The sequence below is a fragment of the Cyprinodon tularosa genome, unplaced genomic scaffold (assembly GCF_016077235.1).
Source record: "Cyprinodon tularosa strain WSP-4 unplaced genomic scaffold, ASM1607723v1 ctg335, whole genome shotgun sequence".
NCBI lineage: Eukaryota > Metazoa > Chordata > Actinopteri > Cyprinodontiformes > Cyprinodontidae > Cyprinodon > Cyprinodon tularosa.
Genome location: NW_024039047.1, coordinates 155,699 through 173,712, shown reverse-complemented (window position 1 = coordinate 173,712; position 18,014 = coordinate 155,699). Strand labels below are relative to the sequence as shown.

Below are 18,014 nucleotides of genomic sequence, written 5' to 3'. Positions count from 1 at the left end.
AACCTCACTAAGCATTAGAGAATTAGAAATGATGAGGGTAGCAGCCATGAACTGCGAACCAATTATTTAACGAACCCCCCCCAAAACCTATTGATATCGAGCAGAGAACACACAACCGTGTAGGAATGAGCTGGGGACATGATACGAGAGCCACGATGAGCTGAGAAAGTGAGATGAGGACGCAATGATCTAGCTAAGCCGCGATGACCGAAGACGAAACAAGCAAGCCACAATGGTTAAGCAAGATGTTTCAGTCGAAATTCGTGATCCATGATGCTAAGGGGTTCAAAGCAAAGGGCCTGGGATGTGAACGCATGAATAGGTTTGGGTGCTATGTGCCTGGAGCAATGAGCTGACGGGCCGTAGTGCACCTGCTGCAATGAAAACAGAGCACCATAAGCGCTGCTGCAATGGTTTAAAGCACATCGGGCTTTTAACCATCAGGCAAAGACCTGGGGGCCATAATAGACTGGCTGTGATGGAGGCCATGAGTGCCCGCAATGATGCTAGAAGGCAGCATAAAATGCCCGCCGCAATGCTGCTGGCATAAACGCCCACAATGATAGGTGCCATGAGGCGATACTAGAAGGCGGCATAAAATGCCCGTCACGTTGCTAGAAGCAGCATAAAATGGCCGCCGTGATTCTGCGCCATGTACACCCACAATGATAGGCACGATGAGGCGCCCGCCGCGAAGATTATAGGCGCCATGATTGCATGAGTGCCTGTAGCGATTGAGAATGGTTGCCAGAACTTTCGCCGAAACAGATATAACGCACCATGATGCTCCTGCAGAGATGGATGGAGGCCACCAGGAGCGTTTGTAGCGATGATGGAGGGCGCCAAGTACCTATAGCAAAGGAAAAAGGGGTGCCATAACCTAGTAGCAATGATAAAAGGGGTGCCATGAAGTGGCGTGCAATGAAAAGTGCCATAGCACCTGCAGCGATGATAAAAGCTGCCGTGAAAAGGCAGCGGTAGGAAAAGGCACCATGAGTACCTGCAGCGATAGAAGAAGGGGAACGTAGGCGCCCGCCACTAGATGGAGGGCACCCTGTGTATCTGGCACCATAACCTCCTGACGCAGTGATAGAGGGCGTCATGACATATTGCGATGGATGGAGGGTGCCTAGGGCACCCGCCACGATGAAACGTGTCTAACATGGTGCAGATTTAGATAGAAACAATACGCTGAGGGGAATGCCTGTGACTATTCTGAAGTTGAGACATGCAGTTGATGATGATCTGAAACTAGAAGGAGAGATTATGAATGCAGTGAGCTACATAATCCCCAACCAGACAGGCGCAGCAGACACATAGCTTCCTACGGGGTCACTAAATTACTTTTTGACTTAACACTTTATCTACACAATTCAAAAATTGACGCAAAACAAGTGTCAGTTAAAAATCACAATTAAGGTAAAAACAAGTGTCGCTATAAATGGAGGGCACAGGAGCAGACAAGTGCGTATTGGAGGCCTTTTAAGATAAACTTTGGATGCCGATTGGTTTTTTTGGAGGTGTGGTTCAAAGCTAATTGGCCGTTGTTGCAGGTGGATATATGAAAAGCAAATGAGTTTCTTCAGTTGAATTTCTGCCTAGGCTCCATTAAACATAAAAGCGATGTGACTCTAGGATACGTTCTAATAGTATACTACACTGATATATCTTAAATTCTAACTGTTTATCTGTACATTTATGCTCCAAAATATTTTAAAGGACTGTTTCCTGTATTTTCCTGTATTTACCATTAATTTGATCCAATCTTTTTATGGGAGTCTAGGAAAACAAGTAGCACCAAATGAAACACAGTTGTTACACGGTTAACTATGAGGGGCTGGATATCAGAATATGAGTATATTCATTAAAAGCAAGGGCTTTTCTGCATTCAGTTATCCTGCTATCCTCACTTCAGCAGTATTATTTCTATTAGTTGATTTTTTCATGTACTCCAAGGCCCTGGAAATATTTTAGTGCTCCTGTTTTGCTTTAAACAGATGTTTTTTCACAGTCACAAAAGTAATTATTCTTTATCAACAGTATGAGGTTAATGAATTGTTGTCAGTGCAACCATCTTAAACATCGTTGCCAAGTCAGCGGTTCTAGCCAAGCTAAACCTTTTGTATTATGTTTATTTAATAATTTATAGATATAGATATAGATACCAATATGTCTTGAAGATATGAATACCTGGATGACTCTTAACGTTCTGCTCCTAAATGTAGACAAAACAGAAATTATAGTCTTTGGACCAGAGTCTTTGAAAAAGAAGCTGATTAGTCAGTCACTTCATTTGGATGAGATTAAACTGATTTCAGATAATAAAGTTAAAAATCTTGGTGCTATTTTTGATGAGGATCTGTTATTTAGATCCCATATTGGAGAAGTTTGTAGAATCACTTTCTTTCATCTGCAGAATATTGCAAAAATTAGAAATCGCTCTCAATCGGCAGGTTTGCTAAATTTATTGTTTATTGAGTCAAAGCAGTAGCTATTCTTCTTGGGGTCTTAACATTTTTACAGATATTACATTAAAACTGGGTAACAATGAAACCAAAGACAGAAGTAACCCCCCCCACCACCACCACCACCCCCCACCCCCACCCCACCCAAACACACACACACACACACACAACAATACAACTTCACATACATACATATATATAACATACACACAGATACAAATCATATAGTATGAGCTATTCTATGTACAAAACATGACCAATCTCTGGGGATTCTGTAACATTCCAGTTACTAGTGCTCATTATAAATTACTTCATTCCATAAATGTTACAGTCACTCCAAAGTAAATATATAGTCTAAGCCTTTTGGAAAACATAACATTGTACATCTCTGAAAATAAGAATTGCAGGAGTGAGTTCCAGCCATCATCACCCTATAACACTATGTTCTCTGAAGTTGATTTGTTTAACAGGCATGTAACCAAAAACCTCTTTCACTTGATTGACGAGTGGAATAATTATGAATGTCATAAAAAAAGTCAATCTATTATGAATAATTTCAGTTGCTTTTGTAATAATTACATGTCACAAGTATTTAATTAAAGGATATTTGATTCTGCTCCTTACAAGGAGCCATGCTAACTAGTTGTGAATATCTCTAACAATTGTTCTAAAAGAACAGTTTACAACAAGCCGAGCTGCTTTATTTTGTGCAACCTGTAATTTGTTCAGGTTATTTCCTGTAGTTGTTGCACAAATTATGGAACAGCAGTCAAGATGACAAAAAACTATTGATTCCACCAAAGTTTTCCGTATTTGAGTTGGTATGCATTTTCTACAGTACCGACCTGCTGCCATACTCCTGTATGTATAGTGGTTCCTAGAATTTCTAAAAAAAGAATGGGAGGAAGATCCTATAGTTATCAGGCTCCTCTTCCGTGGAACCAACTACCAGTTTTAGTCCATGAGGCAGACACCCTGCCCAGATACCCTATTTTTAAGGCTAGGCTTAAAACTTTCCTTTTTTATAAAGCTTATAGTTAGAGTGGCTCAGGTTATTCTGAGCTATCTCTATAGTTATGCTGCTATAGGCTTAGACTTCTTGAGGACATGGGGACCGCTATTTCCTAATTCTGCTTCAATCTATCTCTATTCTCCCACTGTGAAGAATCTGTTAGTTCAATCTCTAACGTTATGGTCTCTCTGCTTTTTCTCATAGTAGCTTTGCCTCGTCTGTTATTATTTGGCTGTGACACTATCCTTGAGAAAAATGTTAGCTGTGCTGCTTCCATCAACAGCTTTGTTTATAGATGTTGGAGATCGGCCTGTTTTTCAGTCTAGTCCTGTTTTTCTGACTGTGACTGGCTGGATGTGCTCTCTTCATCCTCTGACATGGGAGCTGGCTCAGAGCTCGTCTGCCTGGCTGTGTATTTCCTGGATAAGTTGCTTTTTGTATCTCTGCTTCTGTCTCCTTGAACTCCAGTCGGCCGCTCACACTGAGTCTAATTCTGCTGGAAGTTTCTTCCTGTTAAAAGGGAGTTTTTCCTCTCAGAAGCATGCTTAGTGTTAGGGATTGCATTCAGATCAATGAGTCGATGCAATCAAATGGTTTTCCTTAGATAGAAAACTTCAATTTGACTGTATGATCTGGTGAACTGTAAAGTGCCTTGATATTTGTTGTGAATTGGCGCTATATAAATAAACTGAATTGAGTTGAATAGAATTAATAACTAAAGGAACACCATGTTATCATTATCAGCTGAAGTCACACTTTTAAACTCACGATTCTGACAGAGCAAAAAAGAAACAAACCTACTTAGATCAGTTTTTTTCCAGCTCTTCCATAAGTTTTAATATCTGCTTAGTGCGCTCATTCTCATCATTCTAAGTTTATACTCCAACTATCGGTATAGCTCGCTCTCTAATCTCAGTGACTGTGACACTGAACAGACAGTTTGCATCTTTCTCCCCTGTTTCTCCTCTGATGACATAAGAACACAACCATGCCAACAAACTCAAACAGTGGTGTCAAGTTTTGTCTCCACTTCCTGCACTAATTTGCTGTCAGGACCCACTAAGCTATATGATGTGCGATGATCTGTTTGACCTAAAAAACAATCTTGCTTTTTCCAGAAACACTGGTGCTCACATGTGTTGTTAAATGTGCTGTTGGCAGGATCTCTGATACAGCCCTGATAATAACGATGTACTGTCTCGGGTGTCAGTATGTACAGTAAAGTAAAACGTAGACATTGATAAAGGAGAAAAGGCTGCAGAACATTAATCAAGGTTCCATATCTAAAAGCACACAGCCATCTGTCTCAGACTATGTGCATCTCCCACATAAGTGCTTATAGGATGCCACTGTGGGGTTTGCTCCTAGCTACCTGATGTATGGCACAATGACTGTTTCCTCACTCCTGCCTAGCCTTCTGCTGCTTCTTTTAACTGCATATTTTCAGCGAGCAGAAGCAAAGAAATCAGAAGAGGCCAAAGATCAAGATTCCGAATTGCTGGGTTTTTGGAAACAGCACTTCAGGGATTCCAGGCTAAAAAGAAAAGGTTAGTCCATCATTTTAAAAGAATCAGAATCTTTGGTATCACTATCTGTAGCTGTTAATGTGACGCCAAAAGATATTTAAGCTTTGCCTCTATGTTTCCTTGAAAAGGCCCATCAGCAATACTGAGGGCTTTTATGATATAGGATGTTACCTTTAACTGGTCATTCTTATATTAGGTTCCCAATCTGTTGTAGTTTTTTTCTTCAGATTTTATGGATGATCCTAAGCTTTTTTTTCCTCATAGGTAGGGACCTTTGCATGCAAAAGGGCTTACCTAATTCATCTATTTATCTGACACCCAATACGAGTTATGTTTGTAAAATGTTGACCAATAGTTCTCTAAATGTTGATGTTTCAATAAGTCAAAAGTTACTTTCTGTGTTTAATAAGCACAAAGTTAATTTTAATCATTAAGTACAGTTAACCTTATCACCTGTTTTATTAAGTATTCATATCTTTGTATAAAGAGGGCTCACTTTATAATAATTTGAAAAATTACACCAATTGTTTAAAACTACTTAAAGAATTAGCACATTTAATTAATCATTTAATCATATTTTCTATATTTATTCATTAAAAAAATGGTTTTGTTTGATCTTTCAAAATGTTTTAAAACACTGCTCTGCATCCCTGTACTGTGTTGAATGATAAGACATTTGATAAATGTGAGACTGATTTTAAGCAGTCATATTCAGCTTGTTATCCAATTTAGGTCAAATAGTCTGAACTTGTTTTAGCTTTAAATCCAATCAAAGTGGAGGTCAGACAGATAAGATTATCTAGCAGCTAGAACAGAGTGGAAACATTTCAACAGCAGGGAAACCATCAGCATATCATCATACCTACATTTTAAAAAAGGAACTGATGGATCTCTGGGGAATAAATGCAGCTTTGTGGCTTATTACGGTAATTCTAATTTTAATATTTTAACATTAAACCTGCTGTTAAAATAGGGCTAATTTTTCATCCGTCCATCCACTCTTTATTTTTTATTTTTTTGTTCTTACAGTGTCCTGTCTTGCAATGTGGCAATAACAATAATTGGCTTGATGCCAAAAAGAGCCCAACAGCTTTTACTTTTACAAGTGGAGCAGTTCAGCTATCGCCATGGTGTTCCGCTTGATTTATGCATATAAATAGCTTTATTATAATTCACGCAGATTATATTACAGATTATATGGAGTAGTACAGTAAGAAATAGAGTAAGTAAGTAAGTAGAACAGGAAAGGAATAAGAGAAAAAAAGAAAGAGTAGATAAAAGGGAGATAACGAGAAAACATCTTCAGTCTGCTTTATCACCTGCAAAGAGATGTAAAAAGAACAGAACAACCAACAGACATGGTACAAGACTAACACCTTGATACTATCGCTGAAGTATAAGTAGTATTATTTAATCTGACATGTATTACTGTGGTAGCTGAAGATAAGAATATGGGATTTCTGTATGGAAGTGAATCTCTAAGTACCTTGAGCCAAGCACCTGTACTTGTTTGTGAGAGTTCTCTTGTGGATGCAAAGTTTATTCAAAGAAAAAATGCCAAGAGTGCCGAAAAGGCACCCCCCCAGAGCACCAAGGCAAACACCGGGGACCCAAAGCCCCAGACGCCCAAAGGTACCCCAAGAGCAAAGGCGTTCAGGAGGAGCCAACCCAGGATATCCGACCCCCCGCCAAGGGAGGAGGAGAGACAGCCCAGCGGAAATCCCCCAGCCACCCTAATACCAGAGCCACCGGGAGCTGCGGGGACGAATCCACTGGCTCTGCTGGCAGCCAGCCACCCAGAGGTGGATCCAGCCATGGACCACAGGGACCCGAGGCACCAGGGGCGCCCCACCCCCTGGCGGGAACCCTGTCCGGGCCCCGACGGGCCAGGTCCCACGGAGCAGCCGCCAGGAATAGGCCAGCACCCGCCCAGGCATTCACCCCCAAACATCGATCACCACCAGTGAGGGAGGGCAGGACAGGACAGAGGGGAAATGGGCTCTGGATGGGGGGAGTGGAGCGGAGTCAACGCCACACTAACCCATCTAGTTCCTGATGTGGGCCCAGTGCCACACCCGTGCCCAAACCAGTCAACTCCCAGCAAAAGGTCCCACATGAAGAAGACTGTCCAGGGGACACGTCCCACATGCCCTGCACAGGCCTACCAACCAGAGCCTCCTACAACCCCTCCCCTAAAAACCCTATTCATCCCTCCCTCCACACCCTTTGGGGAGAGCAGAAATGACAGCCCAAGCACCGGCAGGCACCCCAGGCCCGGCAACAGCCCACCGCCAAGCCCCCGGACTAGGGGGCTCACTCTTCCTCCAGGCCCCAGACTCCGGACGGCAGCCGGAGAACAGGGGTGAACAGGGGCTTGTCGCGTGTTGCTCTAAGGTGTAATTAAGTCCCCCAATCAATAGCCCAAAATGTTCAACGTCTAAATTCGAGAGGGGGTGGGGAGGTGGTGGGGGGGCAACCAAGGTGAGGCCCATGTACTGTAATAAGCTCCCCCCCATGTGTCCTTGCCCCCCACCCCTCAAGACAATGCCCTACATAGATGTCTGTGGTAAAAATGTTGTACATGAAAGTGTCTAAATGCAACATAAAATTGGGGTGGGGGACGTCACCAGAAGGAGTGACCCTCCAGTAACGACACTTTCCCCAAGATCTTACATGTGTCACGGTGTGATGGAGCAGGCAGAGGGAGGAGTCCAGGGATGGGGAGAAAAGGACTGGGGTCCTTACTGCACCCCCAAGGATATATTATTTTTAATTTGTAAACCTCCATTAATATGCTTAAATTTATTTCTAACTATAGATTTAATTTGTTTATATTCTAAGACTTTATTTTTGTTAGTGCCATATTGCATATTTAATCTTGCAAAAGTGATAAACTCCGTTCCTTCAAATAAATTCCTTCAGACATGTATTTTCCAGTACGGAAAGTTTATCATATTATTGTTTTGTAGAATGTCAGGATTATTCCAGATGGGTGTACGACTGCACGGGATAAGCGATGACTACATCATTTTAAGAAATTCCCACCCCGCTGTCAGGAAAGAGCTGATGTTAATATTTTTAAAACATGTTGCTGCTTGATATTAGAGCTAATAAACGAATAATCTGAAATTATGATATTACTGCATATATCCTGTTCTGTGTCTATCCAGGGCTCATCTAAGGGATTATGTTTTATCCATCGACTGCAATATATCTAGAGATATATTGTAGTCTATTTCCTAAGTAGTAGTGTTGGAAGCCCCCTCTGTCTTTAGTTTTCTGCAATGTCTTTAAGCTGATAAGAGGGGGTTTATCTTTCCAAAGAAATTTAGAGATGGAAGAATCTAGAGATTTAAACCATTCTGATGATGGTTTATTGGGATCATTGAAAATAGGTAGTTAATTCATCTTTTAATTGACGCTACCCTACCTATAAGGGAGATCGGAAGCGATTTCCATCTTTCTAGGTCCTCTTCTATCTTTTTTAAAAACAGGACGTGGTTAAGTTTTGGTAAATCAGCTAATTTAGATGACACAGTAATTCCCAAATATTTGATATTTCCTGATTGTAGTTGTAAACCTAAAGGGTTCCGTAGAAAGTAATTAATTGGTAGTACTATAGATTTAGACAAATCTATAGAGTAATCTGACACTTTTGAGAAAGATTCTACAAATCTGATAACTTGAGAGAGGCAAGTGTTTGAGTGCTGGAGATAAAGTAATACATAATCTGCATAAAGACTAATTTTATGCTCTATTTTCCTGCATTTTATACATTTAACCACATTAGTTTGTCTGATTGTAGCAAGTAGAGGTTTATTTCACATAAAATGGCAAAAAAGAAGAGGGAGAGGGGCATCCCTGCCTTAGTGCCCCTCTGGAGACAAAAGCTGGAAGATGTTTGATTATTTGTCCTAACACATGTTGCTGGGAAGCTATGTAAGATTTTTAACCAATTCATAAAGAAATTGCCAAAACCAAATTTATGTAGAGTAACAAATAAAAAAATTCAATTTACTCTATCAAATGCTTTTTCTGCATCTAAAGACAATATGTAGGATTTTATTTTTTTACTGTAGGAATAATCAATTAAATTAAGCAATCTGCATGTGTAAGTGGCTGACTGCCTTCCTTTAATGAAACCAGTTTGATCAGGGTGGATTATGAGAGGAGTGAACTTATCTAATCGTTTTGCTAAAGCTTTACAGATTATTTTAATATCCACATTAATTAAGGATATGGGACCATCCACACTTATCCATACAGGGTCACAAGTGGTGCCTCTTCAGAGGTCCCTTAGCAAGAGATGGGGTACACCCTGGAGAGTTGTAATAGGCAATTTTGTGACTCAAGTTTTCATATGTGTTTAGGTGTCTTGTGGGTGTTGTTTTTTTATTTTTTATCTAGACTATAGCTTTTCTTTGTTTCACTCAAAATTGTCAATTATCTCTCTTGGATAAAGGTGAAGCAGTCAAACAGATGCTGCTCTACTGCCGGGCTGGGATTGGCTACCATCTTCAAATCTTACCAGAAGGCACAGTGGGAGGGATCCACAGACCAGATCCATACTGTGAGTTGAGTGAATAAATCATTCTCATAGGAAATATATTTCTAATGTAAAATGTATGCATTTTACAAAACAGATTTGGAGGATTATCTTTAAAGTAGGACTAGCCAATGAATCTATTTTATTGATTAACCACAATTTTCTGTTTATGAAGATTTAGATTTAGGAAAAATTTGATTTTTTTTTTTTGGGAGACGCTCGGAGTAGAGTCGTTGCTCCTCAATGTCGAAAGGAGCCAGATGAGGTGGGGACGTCTGGGCATCTGCTGCCCTGGAGGCAGCAGTCTGGTGCAAGACAATGGATGGATGGATGGATGGATGGATGGATGGATGGATGGATGGATGGATGGATGGATGGATGGATGGATGGATGGATGGATGGATGGATGGATGGATGGATGGATGGATGGATGGATGGATGGATGGATGGATTTTTTTTCCTCAAATGCAATCCTTGCTCACAGTGTAATACCACTAGATGCAAACATTTAGTTTATTATATTTTAATTGTTTGTTCTTAAACATGGTTCATTAAAAAGCAGGTTTTATTTTTTGTTGCCATTTAAATTAAGATCACGTCCCAGAGTTGATTGACATAAATGCATCTTTTTTTTTTTATAAATTTTATTTGTATTGTTTTATACAAACATATCTGCCATATAAAAAATACAAACAACAAGATTAACAAACGCCCTCTTAGTTATATATCTGCATATATTCTTTTTTTAGTATATGGAAAGTGATAGTCCATCGTTGAGGCTCCCTTGTTTTGAAATTGTTCTGAAGTTAGTCTTGACTTTAGCCGTCTTCTTCATCCTGAGACAAGTTCGTTCCTTCAACAAATTTCTAGAAGCTTCACCAAATGTTTTCAAATAATTCACTTTTCCCTTTTTGGAGATATGTTATGCGTTCCAGAGGCAACGTTTTCAGCATTTGCCTGGTCCATTGTTTGGTCCCTAGTCAATAAGGTATTCTTCCAGAATAGTGCTATCGGTCTTTTAGCTTGCAGTAGACACATATCAATCAACATCTGTTCACATTTAGTAAACACATTATTTATTGGATACAAACCTTAAATTAGAAAACGTGGATCTAGTGCAACATCCTTTGAGACAATCTTTCATTATTTTGACTATTGCTTTCCAAAATTTCTGAATTTCCCTGCATTCCCAGAAACAATGAAACCAAGTCCCTTTTTCTTCTCAACATTTTGTGCATATGTCTGGTATATTAGGATTACACCAATGTAAATTGGTTGGTGTGACATAGATTCGCAATAACAATTTGTATTGCAGTAACCTTAAACGTGAGTTAACCGTTTGTTTATGAGACTTTATACAGGCAGACTGCCAATCTTCCAGTGACAGGTTTATCCCCACATCTAATTCTTCTTGTTTCTGTGTTGAGTCCTCTGGGGAATTCGAAACTATAAAATTGCTAATAATTTCTTCTAGTTAGGATTTTGGTGGTTTAGTTAAATCTTTGTTCTTTGTCCTAATATTACTTCAAAGCTGAAGGTATTTAAAGAAGTATTTTCTATTTATATAAAATTTTTACCTTAGTTCTTCAAAAGACATCATGTAAGTTGAATTTGGTTGATACAAGTCTTGAATTCTATCTATTCCCTATGTAGCCCATTTTTCAAAAACAGAGTCTGCTCTTCCAAGAGTAAAATCTTGGTTTCCCCATATTGGAATAAATTGTGATAGTGTAACTGATTCTATTGTGAACTTTTTTATGTCATACCATATTTTGATAATGTTTTTAACAAATATAATTAGCTGTTTTCCCCAACAGTCCTGGGATTGAATCAGAAAAAAATATATACAGGTAAGGATGGACTTACAGATTTAGATTCATTCATTCATTTTGTAAGTATTAATACTGCCAATCAGTGATAAGGGAAGGGGCATCCATCTATTGATATTTTCAGTGATCTCTTTTGTTAAACGTTCATAATTCTTAACAATCATATCTAGGTTTGAAATTATGTGGATTCCTAAATATGTGAATTTTCTAACAAGCCTAAATTCTGAGCTTATTTCTGGGGACATTTCTTTTCTATCCAACATTAATAATGAAGATTTAGCTTTATTTATATTATACCCTGAAATATGACCATATTCCGCTATTAAATCAAGCAAGCTTGGAATAGATTCTTTTACGTTTGAAATAAGCAGGTTTATGTAATCTGCACATAATGAAATTTTGTGTTCTATTTGTTGAATTGTAATGCCCGTCCCATAGATTTATGGGACCTTACAGCTATAGCAAGTGGTTCCAATGCTAATGTAAACAACAAGGGGGATAAAGGACATCCTTGATGATATCCTCGTTTGATAGTAATTGGTTTAGACACATTTTTATTTGTTAATATTTCTGCATTAGGATTTAAATATAATAATTGTACCCAATTTTTAAAATTATTTCCATAACCAAAACGGTTTAAAATGTTGAATAGATAGGGCAATTCGACTTGGTCAAACCCCTTCTCGGCATCTTAAGAAAGAAATGCGGTTCCTGACTTAAATACCCGAATCTTGAATAATGTTTAGAAGTCGCCTCGAATCGTGTAGATCTTGCCGTCCCAAAACAAAGCCAGTTTGATCCCTAAGTATTACTGTAGGAAGTGAGTCTTGTAAACGTATTGCTAATACAGAGCATTTTTAGGTCAGCATTAAGCAAACTTATTGGCCTCATGTTCTCACATTTATTGCTGGGTTTCCCTGGTTTGGGTAACACAAAGTTCAGAGCATTTGTCATTGATTTTGGTAGGCCACCATTACAATATCCCTCCTGAAACATCTCAAAGATAGGACTTATTAATTGTTTTTAAATGTTTTGTAAAAGTCTATAGGGAACCCATCAGGCCCAGCCTTCTTCCCTGCCTTCATGCAGTCAATAGCTCTACTCAGTTCTTCTTTTGTAGTTTCAACTTCCAGGTTTTCTTTATAACTTTCATCGATCAAGTGGATATCTAACTTATTTAGACGTAAGTCATGCTCCTGAATAAATATCATAGTATTTTCTAAACCTTTCATTTATTCTGATTGGGTCTACTAATGTTTCCTCTTTACCATTAATGAGAGAGGTAATGTTTGTTTGCACTTCCAATTGTTTTATTTGCCAAGCCAAGAGTTTCCCCTGTTTTTTGAATGATTGGTTTCATCTTAATAAGCTGGAGGCCGCTCTTTCTGCAGATTCTTTCTTATATTGCACCTTTAATAACAGCAGCTCCTTCTCTTTTCCTGTGTTGCCATTTCTAAAAATTTGTCCTTCTTGTACTTTAATCTTAGATACTAATTGTTGTCTGTTCTTGCATTGTTCCTTAGATTTTGACATGGTATAACTGATTATATATCCTCTCAAGTATGCCTCAAAAGCATCCCATTTTATACAGGCTGAAGTTTGTGTGGTATTGATACTGAAATATTCGTCTATTTTTTTCTCCAACATATTTAACAAATATTTTTTCCTTCAGCCATTTTTGGTGTAAGCACCATCTAGGTGTGTCTTTTCACAGATTGTTCTTAATATATAATAAATTACAGGGAGCATGATCTGATAATAGAATGCAATACTAGCAACAATCTCTTATATTTGAAAGTAATTCTTTTGAAGTCATAAAATATGTTTGGTTTTAAATATCTCCATATATCTACTAAATGTAATTCTTTCATAAAATGACATATTGTTCCTCTACTTCTGATGTGTGTCCGGTCAGCTCCAGAAGCTCTGTCTAGGGAGGGGTCCAAAACACAGTGCCAATTTCCCCCTATGAAGTATTTTCCTGTCAACGATGAAAGGGCAAGAAAGTATTGGTATAGAAAACGTTGTCGTCAGAATTGGGACCATACACATTTACTAGGATTCAGAGTTTCTTGTAAGATGGACCCCTGAATAATCAGTTATTTCCCTGATTTGTTAATAACATTGGTCACCTGAAAGGGAACAGACTTATGAATTAGGGTCATTACTCTCCTGGCTCTTGCTGTAAATGGAGTTACATATATATCCCCCTGCCACCTTCTGCGCACCTTCAAACTATCTTCTTCAATCAGATGGGTCTCATGTAAGAATATTATTTTAGAGTTTAGATCTTTCAATTTGTTAATGACTTGCTTAATTTTTTTTTGTTTTGTTTTTTTGTGAGCCTCTACAGTTCCAGGATGTGCCTTTCATTTCCGTACTTTGCATTATGTCATTTTAAAACACACTGATACAATATTTCCGCCGATATGACCAAGAGGGGCAACAAAAACGATAGAAAAACTAACATACATCCACAATCCCTGAACTATTTGAACAAACAAATCCCGTCCAAACCAAATGGTCAGGCCCTCCAAATATTTTGCTTCCCACCATAAAGAAGTATAGATCATTATGATCTATTCTCTTAGTTCTTAACCTCCACCAACAAATGAAAATAAATATTTGTACTGTGCCTGACCTTCTCCTTTTCAACAGTCTAGTTATCCCTATTCATTTGCAGTGCACTCTAGTATTTTTTACCAAAAGTAGAACATCTTAACCTAACAATGAACATAGAAGTTTAAGGTAAATATAGTAAAAAGTATGATAAAGAGTGTAAGTTCACTTTATACAGTGTAAACGTAATGATGATCTAACCAAAAAGTGTATTTAGCTAATCATCGCGCCAACGCTACATTCCTCAGTGTTGCATCTATTCAGTTACTCCATTGCATTTATCTGTCCCTTCTGAATCCGATCAATGAACGCTTGAACCTCTGCTGGTGTGCTGAACCTGAAAGTTTCCCATCGGTACGTTAGCACCAGTTTAGCCGGAGGGATGATGCCGTGTCTCAGCCCGAGCTTGCAGAGGTGTTTGCGGACTCCATCGTGTTGCTTGCGCTGCTTGTGGATCTCCATAGGAACGTCCATGTAGAATCTCACCCATTGGTTGTAGAGGATATCCGTTTTTGCTTTAGATGCTTTGAATATCATTCAATTCAATTCAATTCAGTTTATTTATATAGCGCCAAATTCACAACACATGTCATCTCAAGGCACTTTACAGTTCAACCAGATCATACAGTCAAATCGATACAAAGTTTTCTATCTAAGGAAAACCAGTTGATTGCATCGACTCATTGACTCAAATACAATCCCTCACACTAAGCATGCTTGTAGCGACAGTGGAGAGGAAAAACTCCCTTTTAACAGGAAGAAACCTCCAGCAGAACCAGGCTCAGTGTGAGCGGCCATCTGCCGAGGCCGACTGGGGTTCATATCATATCCTTTTATTTATAGTTAAGGAACCGCATTATTATAGTTCTTTGGGGTGCTTCTGCATTCCTTTTCGGGCCAATGCGATGAGCACTTTCCAGAATCAGGGGATTTCTCAGAGGAGACAACTCCAACACTTCTGGTAACCAGCTTTCCAAAAATGTACAGGCATCGGAGCCCTCTGCACCTTCGGGGAGATTCACCAATCTAAGGTTGTTAAGGCGAGATCTTGTTTCCATGTCAGCTATTTTTTCCTCCATTAGCCTCTTCGTTTCCTCCAAGCTCTTAACTTTGTTAATTAGCAACATTTGTTTGTTTTCCATTGTGGATAAATGTTCCTCTGCCAGCGTCAAACGTTTTGTACATCCACCCACTTCTTTACTCACTGCCTCTATAGCTGTCATGACATTATCAAATTAAGTTCTTTATTGCTCCAAGTATATCTGCAGTGTTAGCTGCTAGTCCTTTATCAACTCCCTTGCTGCTGCTCGGCTCTTTGCTAATGTTTTTGCTAGCCTCGTTTGTGCTAAGTGTCCACGTTTTGTGAGCCATAGTCCGCCACCTTGGATTGAGTGAATATTTTTAACTTGTCTTTGTTCGGTCTTCCAGAGCCTGGCACAGTTTCATCCAACTTGAACTTAGTTACCGTTGTTATAGCGTCCCGTAATTTTTAAAAGGGAATTTTCAGGATTTTGGTCAGGAGCAGTGTCGAAAGCGACCTTCTACCTTACGGTCATACTGTATTTGTCATTTGTTATTTTTTTATTATGAAACCTGTCCAAGAAAACTAACAATTAAAAATTTGGCTGTGGCTCAGTAATGGTGTGGGGTGGTAATTCTTTGCCCTTGTGCTCGCATGACAGGCATTGTAGGAAGGTCATACAGGCTTTTGGAAATATTTGAGAAATTTGAGAAATATTATGACTCGTTAATCCAATGAACTAAGTCACATAAGCCTGGATAATAAATAATATATCTTTGAACACAGAATGAGTAAGTGTTTTCATAAAAAAAAAAAAACAGACTTTTTTTAACCACAATGGCACTGGGTCGATACAAACTAAATTTTCTTATGTAAAAGGGAGACTTTTTGAGTTGTTAAATGTCATTTTCTGCCTTGGCTCTGGTTTTGGAGATCGAGCAATCATGCAGAAGTCAGTGACAGGAAATTCTTGTTGGTTTCATAAGTTGTAATAAAGATTTATAATTTTATCCAAGTTCCAGTCCTTATGATATAGACTTATGACATAATCTTATATTTTTTGTCTATATGATTTGCTCAATTTTAATTATTCAGTCTGATGTTCTAATCAATTACTCAGTTATGTGGTGGCTGTTTTACCAAATATTCTTCTGCTCTTACTCCTTATTTACACTATGTACTGTGTCTCAACCATTATCTGGCCACGGCAGATGACCGCTCACACTGAGCCTGGTTCTGCTGGAGGTTTCTTTTTGTTGAAAGGGAGTTTTTCCTCTCCACTGTCGCTAAAAGCATGCTTAGTGTGAGGGAATGCATTCAAGTCAAAGAGTCGATGCAATCAACTGGTTTTCCTTAGATAGAAATCTTTGAATGAATTTGACTGTATGATCCGGTGAACTGTAAAGTGCCTTGAGATGACGTGTTGTGAATTGGGGCTATATAAATAAACTGAATTTAATCTGTTGCAAACTGTGCTGTGTGCACACACACATGCCTTGCTATATTTTTTGTCATAAATAGTTTAAATTATTGAATGAAAGTCTGGGCAGTGGGGACAAACAAATAAATATAATAAATAAATATCCCTGCATTTCTTCAAGGTTGGTTAAAGCTGTTTGCTATGAGGCCTGGAGTGGTTGGAATCAGAGGGGTGAAGAGTGGGTTGTACCTGTGTATGACTGAGCATGGGCTGGCATATGGAGCGGTATGTAGCCTACCACACCATTAACAGTAAAACAGAAACTCTAATTAAAATTAACATAAATTAATCCAAATCACATATTTTTTTTGTCTTTTTGTTGTTGTCTAGGAGAAGTTTACAGACAACTGTCTGTTCAAGGAAAGCTTAGAAGAGAATCATTACACAACCTACTCCTCTTTGTCTACCCCAGGCAACTACTTGGCTATTTCCCACAGAGGACAGCTCAGGAGGGGCAACAGTGTGGGCCGCAATCAGTCATGTGCTCATTTCTTACCCAGGATTATATGATGCTAGTGCATCACATTTCCAAATCTCTTGTAGCTACTCATAACCAAATGGATAGTTGTCATTAAAATCAATCTTTAAGTTGTGGAAAAATATATATATATCAAAAGCAGGACATAAAGCAACATTGTGCTACAGGTACAATTAGGTTTCTTCAGGACTTCCCTATGTAAAGTCCACTATGATGAATCCTCAGTAATGTGAGTATCAACCTTTGTAACAGAAAGGAAACAAAAAAGCAAATATGAAGGTAATGTCTTGTAATTCAGGATAAACTGTTTTTTTTGTTTGTTTTAAGGATGAGACCCTCTCAATAAGGCTGAACCTGTACTCTGCATGAAAATCTATAGTTTATTGTTTGAACTGTAATGATGTGTTGACATCAAACGTGATCTGAGCATCAAAAATGGTTAAATGCCAAAATGTGGACACCTGGTCTAACGGTGGTCAAGATGTTTTGATAATCTTTGCTTATCTGCTCTATTCTGTAGCTACAAGCTTGAGAGCAGCTTGGGTTTAGTTACTTTGATGAGTTGGAAAAATAGTTTGAACATGTTTTTAAGAAACATCAAAACATTATCTGTGCAGTCAATTCATCAGAATTTTGATCCTGCTAAAATATGCAGTTCTTGTTCAGAGTGACAGACCTCCAGCATACTGGTGGCTGGCAGTGCTGGGAATCCCAACTGGGATTTCTCTGTAGGGGGATTTCACGCTGTTGTCCATATCAGCTGGAAGTGAATATAAAGAGTTTTTAAGGTTTCTGGTTAAAAAAAAGTGCATGTACTAGAATTTACCATAGAATATTTTCATTAACAGGCTTTGACATTTATTTTTTTATCCTTTGGAGTTTAAACCCTGTTGATTGATTTATTTTTCATGTGCAGCCAGCTTTGCAGAATGATAACAGCTTGGATGTAGGGTCTGTCTCCCCAAAAAAACTCCTGGATCAACTTTTCTGATTAGTTGACGCTCCTTATGTTGTTTTTACTTATTTATTTATTTATTA

At 38.6% G+C, this 18,014-nt stretch overlaps 1 protein-coding gene across 1 annotated transcript; it reads left to right on the top strand.

Annotated features, from left to right (window-relative positions):
• The first annotated feature begins 4,345 nt into the window (after window positions 1-4,345).
• Window positions 4,346-18,014, top strand: fgf9 (fibroblast growth factor 9). Its single transcript, XM_038294133.1, has 4 exons — window positions 4,346-5,024; window positions 9,466-9,573; window positions 16,620-16,723; window positions 16,829-18,014. The coding sequence occupies exons 1-4, from the start codon at window positions 4,853-4,855 to the stop codon at window positions 17,006-17,008; spliced, it is 564 nt and encodes a 187-aa protein (XP_038150061.1). The 5' UTR covers window positions 4,346-4,852; the 3' UTR covers window positions 17,009-18,014.